The 20466-nt window shown below is 36.0% G+C and overlaps 1 protein-coding gene across 1 annotated transcript in view; it reads right to left on the reverse strand.

Moving 5' to 3' along the window:
* Positions 1-20466, reverse strand: part of MDGA2 (MAM domain containing glycosylphosphatidylinositol anchor 2) — a 917184-nt gene that overhangs the window by 517821 nt on the left and 378897 nt on the right. Inside the window, exon 2 of the mRNA XM_070797384.1 lies at positions 18150-18289. Within this exon, the coding sequence (XP_070653485.1) occupies positions 18150-18289 (140 nt within the window). The remainder of the gene's footprint in view (positions 1-18149; positions 18290-20466) is intronic.

The raw sequence follows: 20466 nt of genomic DNA on the forward strand, positions 1-20466 counted from the left end.
TTTCAGGATTTGAAATAGCTCAACTGGAATTCCATCACCTCCACTAGCTTTGCTCGTAATGAGGCTTTCTAAGGCCCACTTGACTTCACATTCCAGGATGTCTGGCTCTAGGTCAGTGATCACACCATCGTGATTATCTGGGTCATGAAGATCTTTTTTGTACAGTTCTTCTGTGTATTCTTGCCACCTCTTCTTAATATCTTCTGCTTCTGTCAGGTCCATACCATATCTATCTTTTATCGAGCCCATCTTTGCATGAAATGTTCCCTTGGTATCTCTAATTTTCTTGAAGAGATCTCTAGTCTTTCCCATTCTGTTGTTTTCCTCTGTTTCTTTGCATTGGTCACTGAGGAAGGTTTTCTTATCTCTCCTTGCTATTCTTTGGAACTCTGCATTCAGATGCTTATATCTTTCCTTTTCTCCTTTGCTTTTCACTTCTCTTCTTTTCACAGCTATTTGTAAGGTCTCCCCAGACAGCCATTTTGCTTTTTTGCATTTCTCTTGCATGCGGATGGTCTTGATCCCTGTCTCCTGGACAATGTCACGAATCTCCGTCTATAGTTCATCAAGCACTCTATCTATCAGATCTAGTCCCTTAAATGTATTCCTCACTTCCACTGTATAATCGTAAGAGATTTGATTTAGGTCATACCTGAATGGTCTAGTGGTTTTCCCTACTTTCTTCAATTTAAGTCTGAATTTGGATATCTTTAGGGTCTATTATTTCACTTGAAAACAACAACAAAATAACAACAATAATAATAGTAAAAAAATAAAAGCCTATTGAAAGTAGTTTAGTCTTTGTTTGCAGTTTTTCCTCCCTGCCCCCATTTGGGATATAATCCCACTAACATATGACCACAAGACTATAGTTTAAAATAACTTGAGATCATTCTTCCTTCCTTTTGTGACTCTATCACCTTGATATTGACTTCGGTTAATTTGCTTCAATTATGTTTAATTTATGAATTAAAAATAATGAATAATTTTTGAAACTATATGAAAATACATAGTTTCAACATCACAAATATAGAATAAAATACATTTAAATATATCTAGGTTAACCTCTGCCCCTTCATCCTTGTTCCTTACATTCCATAATGGCAACTATTTTCATTATTTTTTCTGTCATTATTTATTTCTAAAAATATCAAAATATTTTATAGGGATAAATACAGATAGATAGATGATTGACAGACAGGTCTCAACCATAGAGATTATTCTGTTCTAAAGTATGATGATGATCATCCTTTCACAGATGCCTAGACTTCCATGAATAGATTTACCATGTCTTTTTTAACAGTGTGAAATGTGAGGGAAAAATTTAAATGTACTTTCTTTTAGAAAGACATTTTAAGCTAAAATGACTTATTAAACAATATATGTTTTCTCTAAGGATTTGAAATACCATCTTTATTTTATATTGTTTGTTTTTCATATTTTTCTTTTTGTTGTTTCTTTCATATTTTTGTTTCTTATTCTACATTGTTTGTTTTTCATATTTTTTCCAGGGCTTCATAAACTGTTATTAGTCTGTCTATTCATGCAATAATGCCATGCTATTAATATTTTAATTATTGTTATATGTTTTAAAATATGACAGCATAAGTGCTCCTATTAATTTACTATTTTATAAAAATGTTTAGATACATTTGATTTCTTATTTTTTCCCACACAAATTTTGGAGTAAGCCTACCTAATTTTTAAAAATCCTGTTGATTTTTTAAAAAATTTTACTAGAGTGTAGTTGAGTTATAATGTTGTATTAGTTTTAGGTATATTGCAAAATGAATTGGCTATACATATGCAAGTATCCAGTTTGTTTTTTTAGATTATTTTCCCATATAGGCCACTACAGATTATTAAGTACTGTTCCCTGTACTATATATCAGTGTCTTATTAGTTATCTATTTTATATATATCAGTGTGCATATATTGGAGTCCCATTCTCCCAATTTATCCCTCCTCTGTCCCCTATCCCCTAGTAAACATGTTTGTTTACATCTACATCTACATCTATAACTCTATTTATGTTCTGTAAATTCATTTGCACACTTTTTATACAATTCCAAATATAAGCAATATCATATACTTCTCTGTTGGTGTCTAATTGACTTCACTATGTATGGCAACCTCTAGGTCCATCCATGTTGCTGCAAATGACATTATTTTGTTCTTTTTTATGGCTGAGTAATATCTTATTGGATATACATACCACATCTTTTTTATCCATTTCTCTGTTGATGAACATTTAGGTTGCTTCCATGTCCTGGCTATTGTAAATAGTGCTGCAATGAACATAAAGGTGTAGTATCTTTTTGAACTGGGATTTTTCTCCAGGTATATGCCCAGGAGTGGGATTTCAGGGTTATATGGTAGTTCTATGTTTAGTTTTTAAAGGAATCTCCTTACTACATATGTTTTTATTAAGATCATAATACAAGAGAATACATTTTTGAGATTGCATGAGAAATAAAGGGGCTGTGAGAAACAAAGAAATAAGCTGCTGTGAGTCACAGAAAAGCAGACACTGGTGTCAAAGGCAGCAGCAGTTGCAGGTAGTAGTATGCACTCTGTGTAATACTATTAATACTGGCAGTAGTGATTTAGCACCTACACTAGTGTCTGACTTTTGCCAGGCACTGTGCTCAAACTCCTTATGTATCTTATGAAATTTCAGGCTTCTCTGATGGCTCAGATAGTAAAGAATCTGCCTCTAATGGCAGGAGACCTGGGTTTGATCCCTGTGTTGGGAAGATCCCCTGGAGAAGGGAATGGCAACCCACCTCAGTATTCTTGCCTGGAGAATTCCATGGACAGAGGAGCCTGGCAGGCTACAGTCCAAGGTATCACAAAGAATTGAACATGACTGATTGACTAAGACTCATATAAACCTTTTAAGAAAGACAAATGTGAAACCTAAATCTATATTTCCCTAAAGGTTATAACGAACCACTACCTTCTACTATGTCTAAGGAAGCAAGTCTGACACAATCTACTAAGTATTATCATATATTAACTATACTCTGGAAGAGAATTGCCTTCAAAGACTCAGTAAGTGTAATGAGTAGGAGGACTTCAGTGACAATAAAAGGATTGTCCCTGCCTGCTGGATAATGCCATTTGTGGAAATTAACAATATGCATACAGTATATCTTATAAGATAGGTAAATATCTAAGACCCACATAACCCTGGGGTTATGTATGAGCTTCTTGGGATTTTCTTGACTGCATCACTATATAAATCCATAAAATGAATGACCCTCAAACTTTAAAATGCATCAGAATCATCCGGAAGATGTATTAGAACATATGTTGCTATACTCTTCCCCTGTAGTTTCTGATTCAGCAAGAATTTGTGTTTGTAACAAGTCCCCTGATGACACTGATCCTGTTGTTTTGAGAACCACAACTTAAATCACACAGGCTATGCCTATAATTGGTAATAATAAAAGCTAATCTAAGTAGTGATCAAATAAATTAATTTTCAGGTTATCAAGTTGAAAAGTGAAGTTACTAGAAGGGGACAGAATGGGTATATGTGTTTAGAAACACAGAGTTGGTGGAGCAGGAGTATGAGGTCAGCAGTCTGACAGACACCATCTAGTCTCTATGGCTAAACAATCTGAGTAGCCTTGACTTAGTCACTTAACTTCTCCAGGCTCAGTCTGCACATGTGTAAATTGCAGAAGAAAGGGTAAAATATATTGAAAGAGTATTGGGATTCTAATAAAATTTAATAAGGTGCACCCATCCTAAAGAAATTAGAAATATAGAAGCTAAGTTGTCCTCAGAGAAGGCAGTTATCATTAAGCAGTACAATACGGAATAGAGATAATGCAAGGTCAGCATAACGAAGGCACCACATTAGCACATCTCTGGGACAGGACTATGTGACTGAATGTATTAATACTAAATCTAAAGAAAGAACGGGCCAATCAAAACATAAATTGGTCACCCTTGGGAACAGAAAAATAAGCTTTCAGAACAGATTGGCATGCAGTATCTAATTGGGAACTGTCCAAAAGAGAGAAAAATCTTTACTACTGGACTCAAGCCTTATGGTCTCCTACCTCAAAATAGATTAGACAGGCTTCAGATGTTCCAGTTGAAATTTCTTGCTAATCAACATGATTTTGGTTTGGCTTCTTGATTGGTTTGCCTACTGAGACAGTGATCCTGTTATACAAGAGCAATGTTCAATAAATTTGCCATTGCACATTAAAATTTTGTCATTTTGATCAATATTTTGCTTTGAATGTAGTTTACCTACACTGATTTACAGTTGGAATAATTTGCTGTAATCTGCAACTGCATTTCTCATTATAGATGCCTAACCTGATTTTTGTATTGTTTGTATGTGTATTAGTCTTTATAACTTAAGAAACTGCAAATTCATCCCTATCTTCTTTCATTACATGAACAAAAACAGACTTGTGATCCCACAACATGAGTATTAGAACCTAATGTGGCCTTATTTATCAAGGTGAAAGTCCATCTGTGGAAAACTGCCTGGAAAGCCAGCCAGCATTCCCCAGGTGGTACCCCTCTCCACTGCTGTGATGGATTCCTGTGACCTGTTTGTTCATAAATCTGTTTTTAGGGCTTCCTCTTTGCCTCTTGATGAAAGTGAAAGAAGAGAGTGAAAAAGTTGGCTTAAAACTCAACATTTAGAAAACTAAGATCATGGCATCCAGTCCCATCACCTCATGGCAAATAGATGGGGAAACAGTGGAAACAGTGGCTGACTTTATTTTGGGAGGCTCCAAAATCACTGCAGATGGTGATTGCAGCCATGAAATTAAAAGATGCTTACTCCTTGGAAGGAAAGTTATGATCAACCTAGACAGTATATTAGAAAGCAAAGACGTTACTTTGTCAACAAAGGTCCATCAGTCAAGGCTATGGTTTTTCCAGAAATCATGTATGGATGTGAGAGTTGGACTATAAAGAAAGCTGAGTGCTGTAGAATTGATGCTTTTGAACTGTGGTGTTGGAGAAGACTCTTGAGAGTCCCTTGGACTGCAAGGAGATCCAACCAGTCCATTCTGAAAGAGATCAGCCCTGGGTGTTGATTGGAAGGACTGATGTTGAAGCTGAAACTCCAATACTTTGGCCACCTGGTGCGAAGAGCTGACTCACTGGAAAAGACCCTGATGCTGGGAAAGACTGAGGGCAAGAGGAGAAGGGGACGACAGAGGATAAGATGGTTGGATGTCATCACCAACTCAACAGACATGGGTTTGGGTGGACTCCGGTAGTTGGTGATGGACAGGGAGTCCTGGCGTGCTGCAGTTCATGGGGTCGCAGAATCAGACACAACTGAGCGACTGAACTGAACTGAACTGAACTGAACTTTGCTCTGTATCATTCAGCAGATGCTAAACATTTGCAGATTATATATATTTTCTCAGACTCTCACTGGTTTCAAACAACAGACTGACACTGGCATGAGAATGGATGACATTAAAAAAAAAAAAAATAGAAGAGCCATGTATTGATTATTTTTTCCTTCTCAGCCTCTTCCATTCCCAGTAATTCATTTTCTTTGTTAAATTTCCTCAGCTTTAAATTCAGAGGTTTTTTTTTTTTTTTTTAATAAATAAATAAACAAATGAAGTATTGTGTTAGATTCAGGTGAACAGCATTTTGTTTTCTATTTCTATTTTTTTTATTTTTTTAAATTTTATTTTATTTTTAAACTTTACAATATTGTTAGTTTTGCCAAATATTGAAATGAATCTGCCACAGGTATACATGTGTTCCCCATCCTGAACCCTCATCCCTCTTCCCTCCCCATACCATCCCTCTGGGTGAACAGCATTTTGATTCACTGCTTTCTCTTACCAATTATCTTCCATTATAAGTTATTACAAGATATTGGGTATAATGTCCTGTGCTATACAGTAAACCTTTGCTGTTTTTTGTAAACTTAAAAGTTTCAAATAATCTGAATGATTTCTGTTTTCCTTGTACAAACCCAACTGATGACCATGTAACTTAAGAGCTTACTAGTAACTGCCACCATCTGTTCAAGAAGTATCAAGTATGTACCCATGGATACACAGAGAGAGACCCATAATAAAATTATATAAATAAATAAAAATTTGGTTTGCATTTTTTTGGGTAAATTATACTAGGCAGCCACATTAAATAGTCACAAGCCAAGTGTGTGACTTATTTTGATTACTAAAAAGCACTGCAAGGAGATCCAACCAGTCCATCCTAAAGGAAATCAGTGCTGAACATTCATTGGAAGGACTGATGCTGAAGCTGAAACTCCAATACTTTGGCCACCTGATGCGAAGAACTGACTCATTGGAAAAGACCCTGATGCTGGGAAAGATTGAGGGCAGGAGGAGAAGGGGACAACAGAGGATGAGATGGCTGGATCGCATCACCGATTCAATGGACATGAGTTTGAATAAACTCCGGGAGTTGGTGATGGACAGGGAGGCCTGGCGTGCTGCAGTCCATGGGGTCGCAAAGAGTCAGACATGACTGAGCGACTGAACTGAACTGAACTGAAAAAGCAGTCAGAGCAAATCAAAATCTCAAGTAGACAAGTGATTATGAGGGCAGTTGTAGAGTTAGATTATGCATGTGTCTAATAAGAAAGTAAATGTAGTTTTCAATTTAATCTATGAAGAAATCAAACTGCTGGCAATATTCAGACTGAAAAACGCAACATTACAGAATGTCATCACAGTATTGGAATATTTACCCATTTTGTTAACTAAAATATTGGCAAAGGCATTGCATTTTTCTCTCGGGTGCATTCAAATGTGAGAAAAAGTGCCTAAGGTTCATCCATTCAATATAATACATCTAAATTCCCTGTACTTACAAAAGAACTAACTCTCTTTGGATTTTCTGTTTCACCATATGTACAACTTTGACACTATGCTCTCTCAAAGCCTTTCAGCCAAATTAAGTGGGGCCAGTTGACAATATGAGGTCAAACATGTCTTAGCATACACTTTTCAAATTCTGTTCTACTTTATAGCGATGTTAATTTTTCCCTTTTCTGATGAAAATTACACTTCCATCTTTTCCATGTTATTTAGACATAATACTATGACTTTGTAGTTTAAAGTAACAAAGTCCAAGCAATGAATTACCAGGTTTTTGTAACTTAAGAATATGCTACAGTCACTTGAGTCTCCAATGTTGCCCCGTTATATCTATAATAAAAAAAAAAAAAAAGTGTATTGTTGTCAAAGTGGCATGAGGGTTTAAAACTAGACTCTTCTCCAACTACAGAGGTATAATAGCTTCATATTATTGAGCCCCATTTCCCAAATGTCTTTAAATTCTTGCTGGGTAGTAAAATAAGAAGACACATTAAAAACTCGTGGAGACTACCAAGGGAGCATTAAATGCAACCTTGAAGGCACTGAGGTATGTGGCTTCCAACAGTGCCTACACAAGTGAATCGAAGATTTCCTTAAATGCTTAATTTTAAGAGGTAAATGACACAGGCATTTACAAACACACTTTTGGACTTTTAAAAAGGAAACAAATTAATTAAAATATTCAACAATTAACCCCAAGTGATAATGCCTGCCACATTTACTCCTTTAATAAATAATCGAGAACCCCTCTATGAAAACGTTTATGTTTATGGTTCCATATATTTTATCCTCCAAAGTAGGATACTTTTGGGAGCTGAAAGACAATGACATCAACAAATGTACCAGAGCACTAGCTGTAAACCAGGTCTGTCCCAGGCAAATCATGACATACGTTCATTCTGAGATAGAAAATGGGAATGCAGGACCCAGCCCTTTGTTTTCTAGGAGTTTACAGTTCAGTGAGAGAGAGAGGAAACAGAAAAGCAACATGATTATTCTGTTATTTCTATCATTATTGTCATTGTTATTCAAGATTTTTGTCTTCCCTTGTATGGCTTTATTTGATCCTTAATGAACAGATGTTTACTACTACAATTGTCATTTTGTACATGAGGAAAACAAGTGAAATGGAAGTTAAATATATTGAGTTGGCCAACAAGTTCATTTGGGTTTTTCTGTAAGATGTTATGGAAGAACTCCAAAGAATTTTTTGGACAACTGAGTATCACCCATATTCACAGGGCTGAAAAAGTAGAGAAGGTAAAATGTGAAACTATGGAATTTTTCTGCAGAATCTGAAATCTCACTCACTCCCTAAAGCAGGATCCTATGATGTATTATGGTAAGAAATGGCTTGGTATTCTGGGATCACATAGAAAGGGTACTTGAGCAAGCATCTTTGATCAACCAGGGCTTTATGGAAAAGGTGACAAATAAGCCACTGACTCTGCTGGCCAAGGGGAAGGGGTGTAGGCAAGTGGGACAACAAATACTAAATCATTAGGCAAAACACTGTAAATCCCTTGAGATTAATGATGCACAATAGTCACTGCATATATAATGTGCTCTTTAAAAGCAGCCCTAGTATATGCATAAACCATGGAATTTATAATGACAAATGAGTTGAATTGTGTGCCCCTAGGATATGTTGGAGCCTGGTAGGCTACAGTCCACGGGGTCGCTAAGAGTCGGTCACGACTGAGTGACTTCACTTTCCCTTTTCACTTTCATGCATTGGAGAAGGAAATGGCAACCCACTCCAGTGTTCTTGCCTGGAGAATCCCAGGGACAGAGGAGCCTAGAGGGCTGCCATCTATGGGGTTGCACAGAGTCGGACACGACTGAAGCGACTTAGCAGCAGCAGCAGCAGGATATGTTGAAATACTAAATGCCAGTTCCTCAGAATGTGATCTGATTTGTAAACAGGGCTATTGCAGATGTAATTAGCTAAGATGAGATCTTACTGGAGTGTACCAGTATGACTGGTATCCTTATAGGAAGAAGAAAATGCCATTCAACAGACAGACAGACACACACACGCACATACAGGTGACAACAGAGGCACAGACTGCAGTGATGTGGCTGCGACCCAGTGGACACCAATCTTGATGGTTACCACCAGACACTGGGAAGAGGTGAGGAAGGGTTCTACCTAGAATCTCAGAGAGAGCATTCGGGCACTGCTGACACATTGATATCACAACTGTAGCCTTCCGAACTGTGAGAGAGTAACTTCTGTTGTTTTAAGCCACCCAGTTTGTGGGACTGTATTGTGGCAGTCCTAGGAAACTAACACAATGTACAACCATGAAATTCAGACACTTATACAATTCTGGAATTAGGGTTCTCTTCAGGCTATTATTGGGCTTCCCTGGTGGTGGTAAAGAATCCCCCTGCAATGCAGGAGACCCAGGGTTTGATCACTGGGTCAGGAAGATCCCCAGGAGAAGGGAATAGCAACCCACTCCAGTAGTCTAGCCTGGAGAATTCCACAGACAGAGGAGCCTGGCGGACTACGATTCATGGGGTCACAAGGAGTTGGACACAACTTAACGAATAACACTTTCACTTTAAACTAATATTAGACTTCAGCTGATATAGAATTTAAATATCTATGAAATGTGTTTACAAGCATTTTATATAATAACACATGTAATACTTTTGTGTTATTAAATGACTGGCTATAGTTCATCTTCTTGATGGCACTGTGAAGAATTATTCAAGATGGTAAATTGTTCTGATTATAGCCTGGCATGCTGCAGTGCATATGATCACAGAGCCAGACACGACTTTACTGACTGAACAACAACAGCAATAAAAGCAATGTAAAAGATCAGTTAGATTCGGTACTATACCATATCTGGATGCCTAAAAGTTAATCTTAAGAAATACAGATTACTATGACGAAGAAAACTGGAGTGGGTAGCCTATCCCTTCTCCAGTGGATATCCCCAAACCAGGAATCAAACCAGGGTCTCCTGCATTGCAGGCATATTCTTTACCAACTTAGCTATCAAGGAAGCACAAGCTGGAGTCAAGATTACCAGGAGAAAGATCAATAACCACAGATACACGGATGACATCACCCTTACGGCAGAAAGTGAAGAGGAACTGAAGAGTCTCTCGATGAGGGTGAAAGAGGAGAGTAAAAAAGTTAGCTTAAAACTCAACATTCAAAAAATGAAGGTCATGGTCCTTTCACTTCATGGCAAGTAGATGGGGAAACAATGGAAACAGTGAGACTTTATTTTTCTGGGCTCCAAAATCACTGCATATGGTGACTGCAGCCATGAAATTAAAAGACGCTTGCTCCTTGGAAGAAAAGCTATGACCAACCTATGCAGAATATTAAAAAGCAGAGACATTACTTTGTCGACAAAGGTCTGTCTAGTCAAAGCTATGGTTTTTCCAGTAGTCATGTATGGATGTGAGAGTTGGATTATAAAGAAGGCTGAGTACCGGATAATTGACACTTTTGAACTGTGGTGTTGGAGGAGCCTCTTGAGAGTCCCTTGGACCAAAGGAGATCCAAGCAGTCCATTCTAAAGGAAGTCAGTCCTGAATAATCATTGGAAAGACTAATGCTGAAGCTGAAACTCCAATACTTTGGCACCTGATGAGAAGAGCTGACTCATTGGAAAAGACCCTGATGCTGTGAAAGATTGAAGGCAGGAGGAGAAGGGGGTGACAGAGGATGGGATCATTGGATGGCATCAACGACTCGATGGACATGAGTTTGAGCAAGCGCCGGGAGTTGGTGTTGGACAGGGAAGCCTGGGGTGTTGCAGTCCATGGGGTCGCAAGGAGTCAGACACGACTGAGAGACTGAACTGAACTGATGACACCCAACAGTGAAGACACTAATTAACTAAGGATTTTGTTATTCTCAAGCTGATCCAACATCATCGCCAAAGGCAAGTAAGTAAACAAGAAGGGACCAAGTTTTATTGAATAATGATTCCTCATGTTCCAAGGGGAAAAGGAAAAAATCAATGTTTGTTGATTGAAACAGATAAAACTGTCAGGAAAATAAATGTTATTTTTAGGTTTTTGTTAAGACTGGCACTAAAAGAAAATCAAAATAAAAGATTAACCATTCTAAAAAAAATAATAATTGAGTCATTCCGAATAACTATTTTCTCATTTTTCAGTCCTAGAAATACTTGTTTTTCACAAGCACTTTTTTGTGTAGCATGAGTTAACTTTTTCAGATCATAGATAGGTTTTACTCCTTATTGATTTTGTGTGAAGCATCTCTGAGAATTTCAGGAAAAAGCTGTGATGAGCCTAATTTGAAATAAATGTGCCATGCTTACAACCAGCACCTGCATAGATTATTAATTACAACTGATAGCATATTCTTTAACATAGAACTAGATAGGTAGTTGTTTCTGTAATTGTTATTAAAATTATTGAAGCTAAGTCTCAAATCTCAATATTTTAAAGTAAACCTAAGGAGTGGTACATTCAATTGGAGTTTCAAAACTAAATTCAATTCTCTTAATTGGCATCTTTAATGTACTAGCCAGAAATGAAGAGGGTAAACTTGATGCAATAGGATCACAAGTAGATCACTACTATTAATATATTTGTTTTCACACTACCTTTTTAAAATAGCAGGGATTCATACAACTATAAATGAATGCTTACCGTTGAATGTGCCCCCAAAACTCACACTGTATTATGAATTTATCTTTGTGTGTGTGTGTGTGTGTGTATATACATATAGACTTGAAAACAGAGAAATTTTTTATCATCCCATCATGAAAAAATTCACTTAAGACTATGTTGAAATTAGTGCATTTAGATTTTGTTGACAGCTCAAGTGAAAGTGATGGAGAAGGCAATGGCACCCCACTCCAGTACTCTTGCCTGGAGAATCCCATGGCCGGAGGAGCCTGGTAGGCTGTAGTCCATGGGGTCGCTAAGAGCCAGACATGACTGAGCGACTTCACTTTCACTTTTCACTTTCATGCATTGGAGAAGGAAATGGCAACCCACTCCAGTGTTCTTGCCTGGAGAATCCCAGGGACGGGGGAGCCTGGTAGGCTGCAGTCCATTGGATCGCACAGAGTCAGACACGACTGAAGCGACTTAGCAGCAGCAGCAGCAAGTTAAAGTGAAGGTCGCTCACTCATGTCCGACTCCTGGTGACCCCATAGACTATACTGTCTGTGGAATTCTCCAGGCCAGAATACTGGAGTGGTAGCTGTTCCCTTCTCCAGGGGATCTTTCCAACCCAGGGATCGAACCCAGGTCTCCTGTATTGCAGGTGGATTCTTTCACAGCTGAGGCACCAGGGAAGCCCAAGAATACTAGAGTGGGTAGCCTATCCCTTCTCCAGTGGATCTTCCCAACCCAGGAATCAAACCAGGGTCTTCTGCACTGCAGGTGGCTTCTTTAACAGCTGAGCTACTAAGGAAGCCCTGACAACTCAATAACTACTACAAAAAATATTAAAAATCAAAGAAAAATATATATTGTAGGGTATCTATCGCTTAGAAATCTCCTCATACATCAAATAATACATACTGAAAGTATATCAATGGGAGTATTCTTCTAATAATAAAAATACAAAACCAAATCATCAATGTCTATGTAGTTACACAACACTTCTACTTTAAAAGAATCACAGCTATTTACTTTAAAATGATCCATGTTAACTATGTACAGTACAACCAATAGATCCTCAACTATATATTGATAGGCAATAGTGATTTCCTTCTATCTTCTGGAAATGCCCTGATCATTTTAAAAAGCTTATTTCATGTCAACTGCTGTAATAAAATAATGATTATGTTCTCATAACTCATATATATTATATTTTTCATTGAACGATGCAGATTTCAAAAAGACACATCTAATTTCAAACTTCCATGTGATCTGTATATCCAATAATTTTGACTTTGCTTTGAGATCCATTTTCCAATCACCCTGGAGATCCAATTTTGATCATGAGAGGCAAAACTGTTAAAACCAAACAAATCCTCAGTTGGTATTTATATAGGAAATCTCCATCACATGACAATCCTTGCAAACTTTCAATGCATAGATTTAATTCAAGTACACAACATTTTTTTCAAGAGGAAAATAAGTGAGGACAATATAATCTACAGCCATGCCAATTATATTATATAAAAGTCTTAAGAAATAAAAGCAGAATTTAATTGAGCATCCTACCTTGGCTAATGGCATGTGGTTTACCTTTACAAGTCTTCAAGAAAAGTAGAAGTACAATAATCCTGAATCAGAATTAAGCAACATTAGGTCAGCAACAAGGAAGCACAAGCTAAGCTTAGGTGGATAAATATGCTAGCTCCTCATGAGGTTTGAGTCCAGAAGACAGGTACTGTCTTATCCTGGAGTTGCCTCAGGAAGGAAAATCTGAGACAAGAGACTACAGGTAGTAGTTTATTTTCAGAATTAATTCCAGGGAAGCAAAGTAGGTGACTGTGAACAGTGACACAGAGGAGAAAAACCAATAAAACAAAGTGTTATTACGCTAGACATTGCTGAGAGTGACTGGGGCTCCATTCTTCTGGGACCCTCCAAGGAACCATGTAGAAGAAGAATGTGTTACAAAATCACCTGACCAAGGGGGCAGGTATCAGCTGGATCCTACTTCCTATTGACCAAAGAGCAGCTTTTCAAATAGCAATTAGCACTATGCTGTAGAAAGTCTAGTCTTGTTCTAGAATCTAAAGGTTTCTGCTGTGACTCTATTCTTAGGACTCTAATAAAAGATCCACACATTATCCATAAACAGCATCAAATCTTCTAGATCATCATGCTCGCGGAGCAGGCACAATGATGTGTTATAGTCAATATAATGGGCTAGTATAATGTCATGTAGATTATGAAGATGAGCAAGTTCCCTGTGCATTATAATGTTACAAAGAGTGAGACAGTTCATCTTGAGCTAGGGCAGAACTGTGCAAGTGCACTGCTGTCCATCTCACATAAAAGCAAATTTTAAATCCTTCTCCTTGAGAATTGAAAAGTGTTCACTTATCAGATGACTAGCTACATACTAGCTAGTATCAGAAGTGTGTCAATTTTTTCCAATGTAGACACAACTACTGGCCCAGACCACAACTAGCTCAAAATACATGAGCTAAATCCATGCTTGTGACCAAGCCCAACTTGAATGAGAGAGTAAGAAATACCCTACCTATTCTATTGGGTTACCTGCAATTGAGTAGTGATGACAGTAATAGTTTAGAATTATTAAGTTTATAGAAAAAATATTATTTTGTATTGGTAATACAATCATAAATATGATGATGACTAAGTATTTACTTTTTGCTAGGCACTCTGCTAAGTGATCTACGTGTATTATCTCATTAAGTACAATGACTAATGTTGCTTTTGCAAGTATCTGGAATTGTCTGATAAATGTTTCTTCTAAGCATCAGGAACTGTTCATGGAATTAAACAAATGATGAACTCTGAAATAGCTGTAAATAAATTCAGATCTCCTCAGGAAGAAAAATGACCCTTTAAATTCATGAGGATTTTTATTAAATGTTAAAAAGTCTTTGGTTAATGCTGATGTACTGGGCATAAAAAGTATCACTATTTGTACAGTATATTAGAGTGTTGAACCAAAAGAGTCTTTCTATAGTCTATATTAAAAGTAACAGTAACAAAACTATTTGAAGGCATGATATCAAGGATCAGAAAGGCTGTAAGAGCTATCTCCCAAACAAGCTATGGGAGTACATTTTCCCCACGTAACCATGAACTTAATAAAGATGTATATCACCAGTGGGTGAGACTTTCTGTGCATATGTGTTTGTGTCTATGTGTGTATGGGGAAAACTGTGAAGGTAGTTATTGATATAAAATTTGTGATTAATACATTTTTGGATATTTCTCCTAGACCATTTCCCATATCCTATCCAAAGATATACTGAAAAAATATTGGTTGTTTCAGTTGGACAGTCACTCACCTGATATAGTAAACAGATCCAGTCTGTTAAATACCCTATTGTTTAAATCATTTATAGGAGAACTGTATATATAATTAATTTATTACTGGTTTTGTAACATTAAAAGAGAAGAAAGGAAGGAAAGATGAAGAAGGAGAGAAGGAAAAAAGGAAGGAAAAAAGAAAAGAAGGGAAAAAAGAAAAGGAAAATTAAGAGTGTAGTTAGCTGAATTCTGAAATTATGAGTGTACAGAGGTACAATAACACTAGGTTGGTAGATTTATTGACAAACCCTTGTCTCCATTCTTACTTTTCCATATATTAATATCTTTATAATAAGCCTTTCTTAAATGAGGAGGACTTAGTTCTAGTCCTCGCAAGCTAAGAAAAGTTAATTAACAGAGATGCAAAGGCTCTGCAATGCATTAAAACACAAAAATAGTGAAATTTATTGAAATGCATCTAATTTAGACTACATAAATGCTAAGAACCATTTCTAAAGTTTGCTTATTTCAAATATGTTCAACAGTAGAGATCAAGTATAAATTACTTAAAATAATAAAAAGCCAGTATATATTTTATTATGTGCCATCTGTTTATATGTATATATGTAACATATGTGCATATATTTTTATAACCTGCATTTAACTTTTGAAGGGAGTCAATGTATAGATATGATGGTTACCATTACTGTATTATACAGACAGGAAAACTGAGATGCAGAGAGCAGAGAGGTTAACGAACTTTCCCAAAATCACGCTAGTAGTCAAGAAGGATCCTGGATTATACCCAGGCAGTCCCCACGCTCATAACCACTGCTATGTACTGAATTTATTCACTTATTTTAAAGAAATTTTACATTGCTGCCTTAGAATACTTGCCAGAGAAATAGGTAACAGATTAAGAAATCTGAAAAGTGAATGAGGAACTTCTCTTTTTCACTGCATTTCCAAATATTATCATATTCAGATTAAACAAAGGAGTAAGAAAACCTTTTCAGGTTCATGGTATCAGCCAAGAAAATTCATCCTGAGAAAACCAGCTGCCAACAGCTCGCCCTTTAGTATTTAGACAGGATGCGAAGGCCCAAGTGTTTTGTCAGCCTTCCTTATACAGCTTGTTGACAAAGAAGAGGCCTAGTTAATTTTCCAAAGATGCAATATAAACTGAAACTGATTCACCTGCAAACACCTGAATTGCTTCTAGGAATGAAGAAATAATGATCCCAAAATAATACATTTTTAATAGGATTAGAATACACCGAAATGATTCCAAAAATGGAATCTATCAGGAAAAATGAATAAGTCAATAATCTATTTCTGTTTTTCAGAACTTCTTTTAGATTTCTCAGAGCTCAAAGATTCCATCCAGATTGCTGAAGCATGAAAGGGAAGATGTATGGAGAAAATAAGAAATGTCTGAGACTGAGGGAATGTAAGTATGAAGACAGAGGGAGCAGAATAGCTGGATGAATTAAAATGTAAGTTGCATTTTTAGTTCAGAATGTGCAGAATCTGGTACGGTCATTGTAAGAATAAGGGGATAATCAGTGAGTATTCTCTTGTGTCTTCTTTTAGGTTTACTTGGACATTCCTGTTTTGATTTCAACTTTTTTACTCTGGAATTTTTATTCTATGCATATACATTAAAAAATAATAACAACACTGAACTTTCTTTGGGATAATATTCTTGAGTTAATGGTATCACTTTTTAATATAACTAAAATTATTTTAATTGGACTATATTATTTTCTATACAAATTTTTAAATAAAAATGCTATTTAAATATCAACTTATTTACTTACATCATGTTTCAACAATTATTGCTTCTGGGCTTGTGTATTTAGTTTGGCAATCATTTTTTTCTACCAAATCTAATTCATTGGGTCAACTTTTCTGTGTATGTATGCTGAGTTGCTCAGTCATGTGTGACTCTGTGACCCCATGGCTCCTCTGTCCATGGAATTTTCCAGGCAAAAATACTGGAGCAGGTTGGCATTTCCTACTCCAAAGGACCTTCCTGATCCAGAGATAAACCCACGTCTCTTGAGTATCCTGCACTGGCATGCAGATTCTTTACAACTGCACTAACTGGGAAGCCTCAAATTTTCTATAACTCAATTTTATTGAGACAAATTTATTCTTTAATAAATTTTCAGTTCTTAGAAAGTATCATAATTTGCAATTTTAGCCACTATGGATCTTAATATTTTCAAATAATTTTTAGATTACTTTTATTGTTTTCCATTTTTTCAAATATGTTTATAAAACATATTTCACCATTTCAGTTTACTCATGGTCTCATCAATCCACTGCTTCATTCTATAAAGTTCACATGCTTATTTTAATTTGCTCTTCAGGGTCAAAATGGCAGAGTCAAAACATCCTTGAGAATTAAAGAGTAAAGGATGACAAGACCAAAAGACAAGATTAAAATGATGGGAGATTTTATAATCTTCACACTGTTCTTTACTTTTCCCTGTACAGTCATGTGTTAACCGGAATTTTTTTTATGTAATACAAATAAAATATATAACTTTGTCTACCAAATGAGACTTCTTTTTCATAACAGTGTTTGTGTTGAATAACAATCTATATTTTTAACCAGTCAGGTAAAATATATGACAGTAATAACTGGCAATTAATGAATAAAACATTCTGAAAATTTTGGATCTGAATTAAATCTTTAAATCACAGATACATAACCTAACAATATTATTTCCTATCTAAGTGCTTTTTTCACTTGTATAATTTTTTTCCTTTGTTCATTATTTATCACTTTAGTGCCCCTTGAAAGTCTCAATTTCTGTTCCTGGTACTTAGCTTGTAAAAGCTGTAGCTGCTGACTCTGAGAACCTGAATTCACACAGCACCTGCAAACATCTGTTTTTCAAGGTTTTCTCTGAATATAATGACTAGGAGTAAGGAAAGTACCTGTGACCTCGTGCATCACATTTTTAGAACAAACGCCTCCTCCACTGCAATTATGTCATCACGAAATCATGTTCCACATTCTAAAATAAACTCATTGCCATATGAATTGTTATCTGACAGAGATATTTTTGCAGTTGTCTTTTTTAACAGCTTCCTTAGACTACTGTCTTTTAAATTTCTCACAATACTAAAACAAACAAAAAAATTTTGTCTATTCTACATGTTTACTTAAGCTTGAATGTTCAACAATTGCTACCCTTATCCTACATTGCACATATAATATGGATTTCACATACACACACACACAAACACATATACATTTTTAGCTAAATCGTCTAAAATAAACATATATATATATATATATACTTTTTTTTTTTCTGATTTGCAAGACAAGTCAGAGAGTTTTCCACAATTTCACGGTTCAGGACTCACCTGTGGACGTGGATGTCCCGTGACTAGACAGGTCAATTCCAGGGTTTCCCCTTCCCGGATAGTGTAGACCCTTTCTGAGTAGCGCTCCTCTTCAATGTTACAGGCCAAGCCTGAATGCACAATACGAACCGTGGGGGGAGCTGTTGAATCAGAAAGAAGATACGTAAAAAGATAAATAAACTGTCATCCACTGAATCATCATGGTTGTAAACGGCAATTCTTATTAGACTTTAGCTCTGTCAGATCCATCAGTCTTAACACTTTGAACATCCTCAAGGGATTAAACATTTTGCTGGACAGAAAGCTTCAAATTTATCTAAAAGTCACCAACACATTCTGAAAATGGAAAATGGGAATAGGGTGCTGAGGAAAACTGGTGATTCAGGAAATCACCATCATTACAAGACCTGTAATAAAACTTGACTGCTAAAATGTGATAGTTCCCCTCATCTCTGAAATATAAAATTTAATATAGTAAAGGATGTTGTCCAAAGTCTATATAGTAGTAGTAGTCGTTCAGTCATGTCCGACTCTTTGCAACCCCACAGACTGTGGTCCCCCAGGCTCCTGTGTCCATGGGATTCTCCAGGCAAGAATACTGGAGTGGGTTGCCATTCCCTTCTCCAGAGGATCTTCCTGACCTAGGGATAGAACCCAGGTCTCCAGTGTTGCAGGTAGATTCTTTACCGTCTGTGATACAGGGACTATAGTGGTGAAAAAGATCACTCAAAGGAAAAAGTAATCTAAATTAAAGACATTTCCATTTTTCTGTGAATGTTCTAAGTTCTGTGTTAAAACTAGGAAGCTAAAGAATAGGAAGATTTAGCTGTCAGAAATTGAGTATCAACTTAGTTTTCAATATTTATAGACTCCTATATTAATATGAACAAAAGCCACTGGTGATGATCATAGATTACTGAGGCCTAAGTATAAAATTCTGACTCAAGATAGACTTAGTTTTCATGAAATTGTATAAATTTCTAAGTACAATTTCTCCTACTTCAATGCTACATGGGCCTATAAAACTTGTCTAGGATTCATTGACTTACTCTTTGTTACCCTATGGACTATAGCCCATCAGGCTCCTCTGTCCATGGAATTTTCTAGGCAAGAATAATGGAGCAGATTGTCATGTGCTAAGAATTGAACCCATGTCTCCTGCAGTTCCTGCATTGCAGGCAGATTCTCTACCACTGAGCCACTGGGGAAGCCCATAGGAGACCTATTACACGCAAAAACTCTTTTGGTCCTGAGAAATACTTAGATAATAGGATAGGCTTCTTGCCATCAAGGAGATTACTGTGAGTGACTAGCTTCAAACTGGAGATCATCCCCATTTGTGAATTCAGCAATTTTGTTTGTAATATATTTGGAATAGAGAAGAAAAATTTGTTGTAATTGGAGAAAAAGCTTTATCTGTATATAAGAACAATAATCTCAAGAATTTACTGATAGCAATCTCAGCCTCAACAGCAGTATTATCAGCAGAGGCTGTAGTTGCTTAAAAATTAATATGACTATATTTGGAATTTTGTACTTAACATTTAAAAGATCATGAATATTGTTAAATTTGCAGATAAATTTGGTGATTTATGGAGGAAATAAGATAATTATAAGTCCAACTTAAAGGAAATTTTCTTTTGGGACAACCTGTGTTCTGAAAATAAAAAAGAATAGTTTCCAATACTAATACTTTGCTTTACATAACAAGAATGTATAGAATACTCCTAGAGTTTAAGAACTGAAAAGGGCAAAGTTTGTTATTGTTCTTAATTTCAAACTGAAATACAGAGAAGTCTGCTTGTAAATAATAGTAAAAAACAACCAGTTATTTCCATTTTCTTTCTGGATATCCGAGCAAAGTACTGTTCTTCAACCTTTAAATGCAGGATCAAATTTAAATTTCAATTTAGATACATAATATTAGAAAGCCACTTATTTTTAAACATCTGTCACACAACTGTTTACATATTATGGAGGTTAACAAACTGATGACAATCAATTAACACTTTCAAAATATAAATAGAAAATTGTTAAGGATAAAATAGAGATTCATTACCTTGAAATATATTTCTATGCCAAATTTAGCCTAACAAGTGATAGTTCACATGTTTATTAATATATCTAATTATATAGTAACATGGCATCTTTTCTAGATTAATTTACAATGTTATTTTTGCTTTATTTCATATCAATGAATAGTATTATTATTTTAAGGATCATCCTTCCAAAGAATCATTATGCAAATAAGTAGCTTTATTTTAAAAGTTTAAATTATACAGTAAGCACACTGTCTTCACCTACAAGGGTTAATTTT

The sequence above is a fragment of the Bos indicus genome, chromosome 10 (genome assembly GCF_029378745.1).
Source record: "Bos indicus isolate NIAB-ARS_2022 breed Sahiwal x Tharparkar chromosome 10, NIAB-ARS_B.indTharparkar_mat_pri_1.0, whole genome shotgun sequence".
Taxonomy (NCBI): domain Eukaryota; kingdom Metazoa; phylum Chordata; class Mammalia; order Artiodactyla; family Bovidae; genus Bos; species Bos indicus.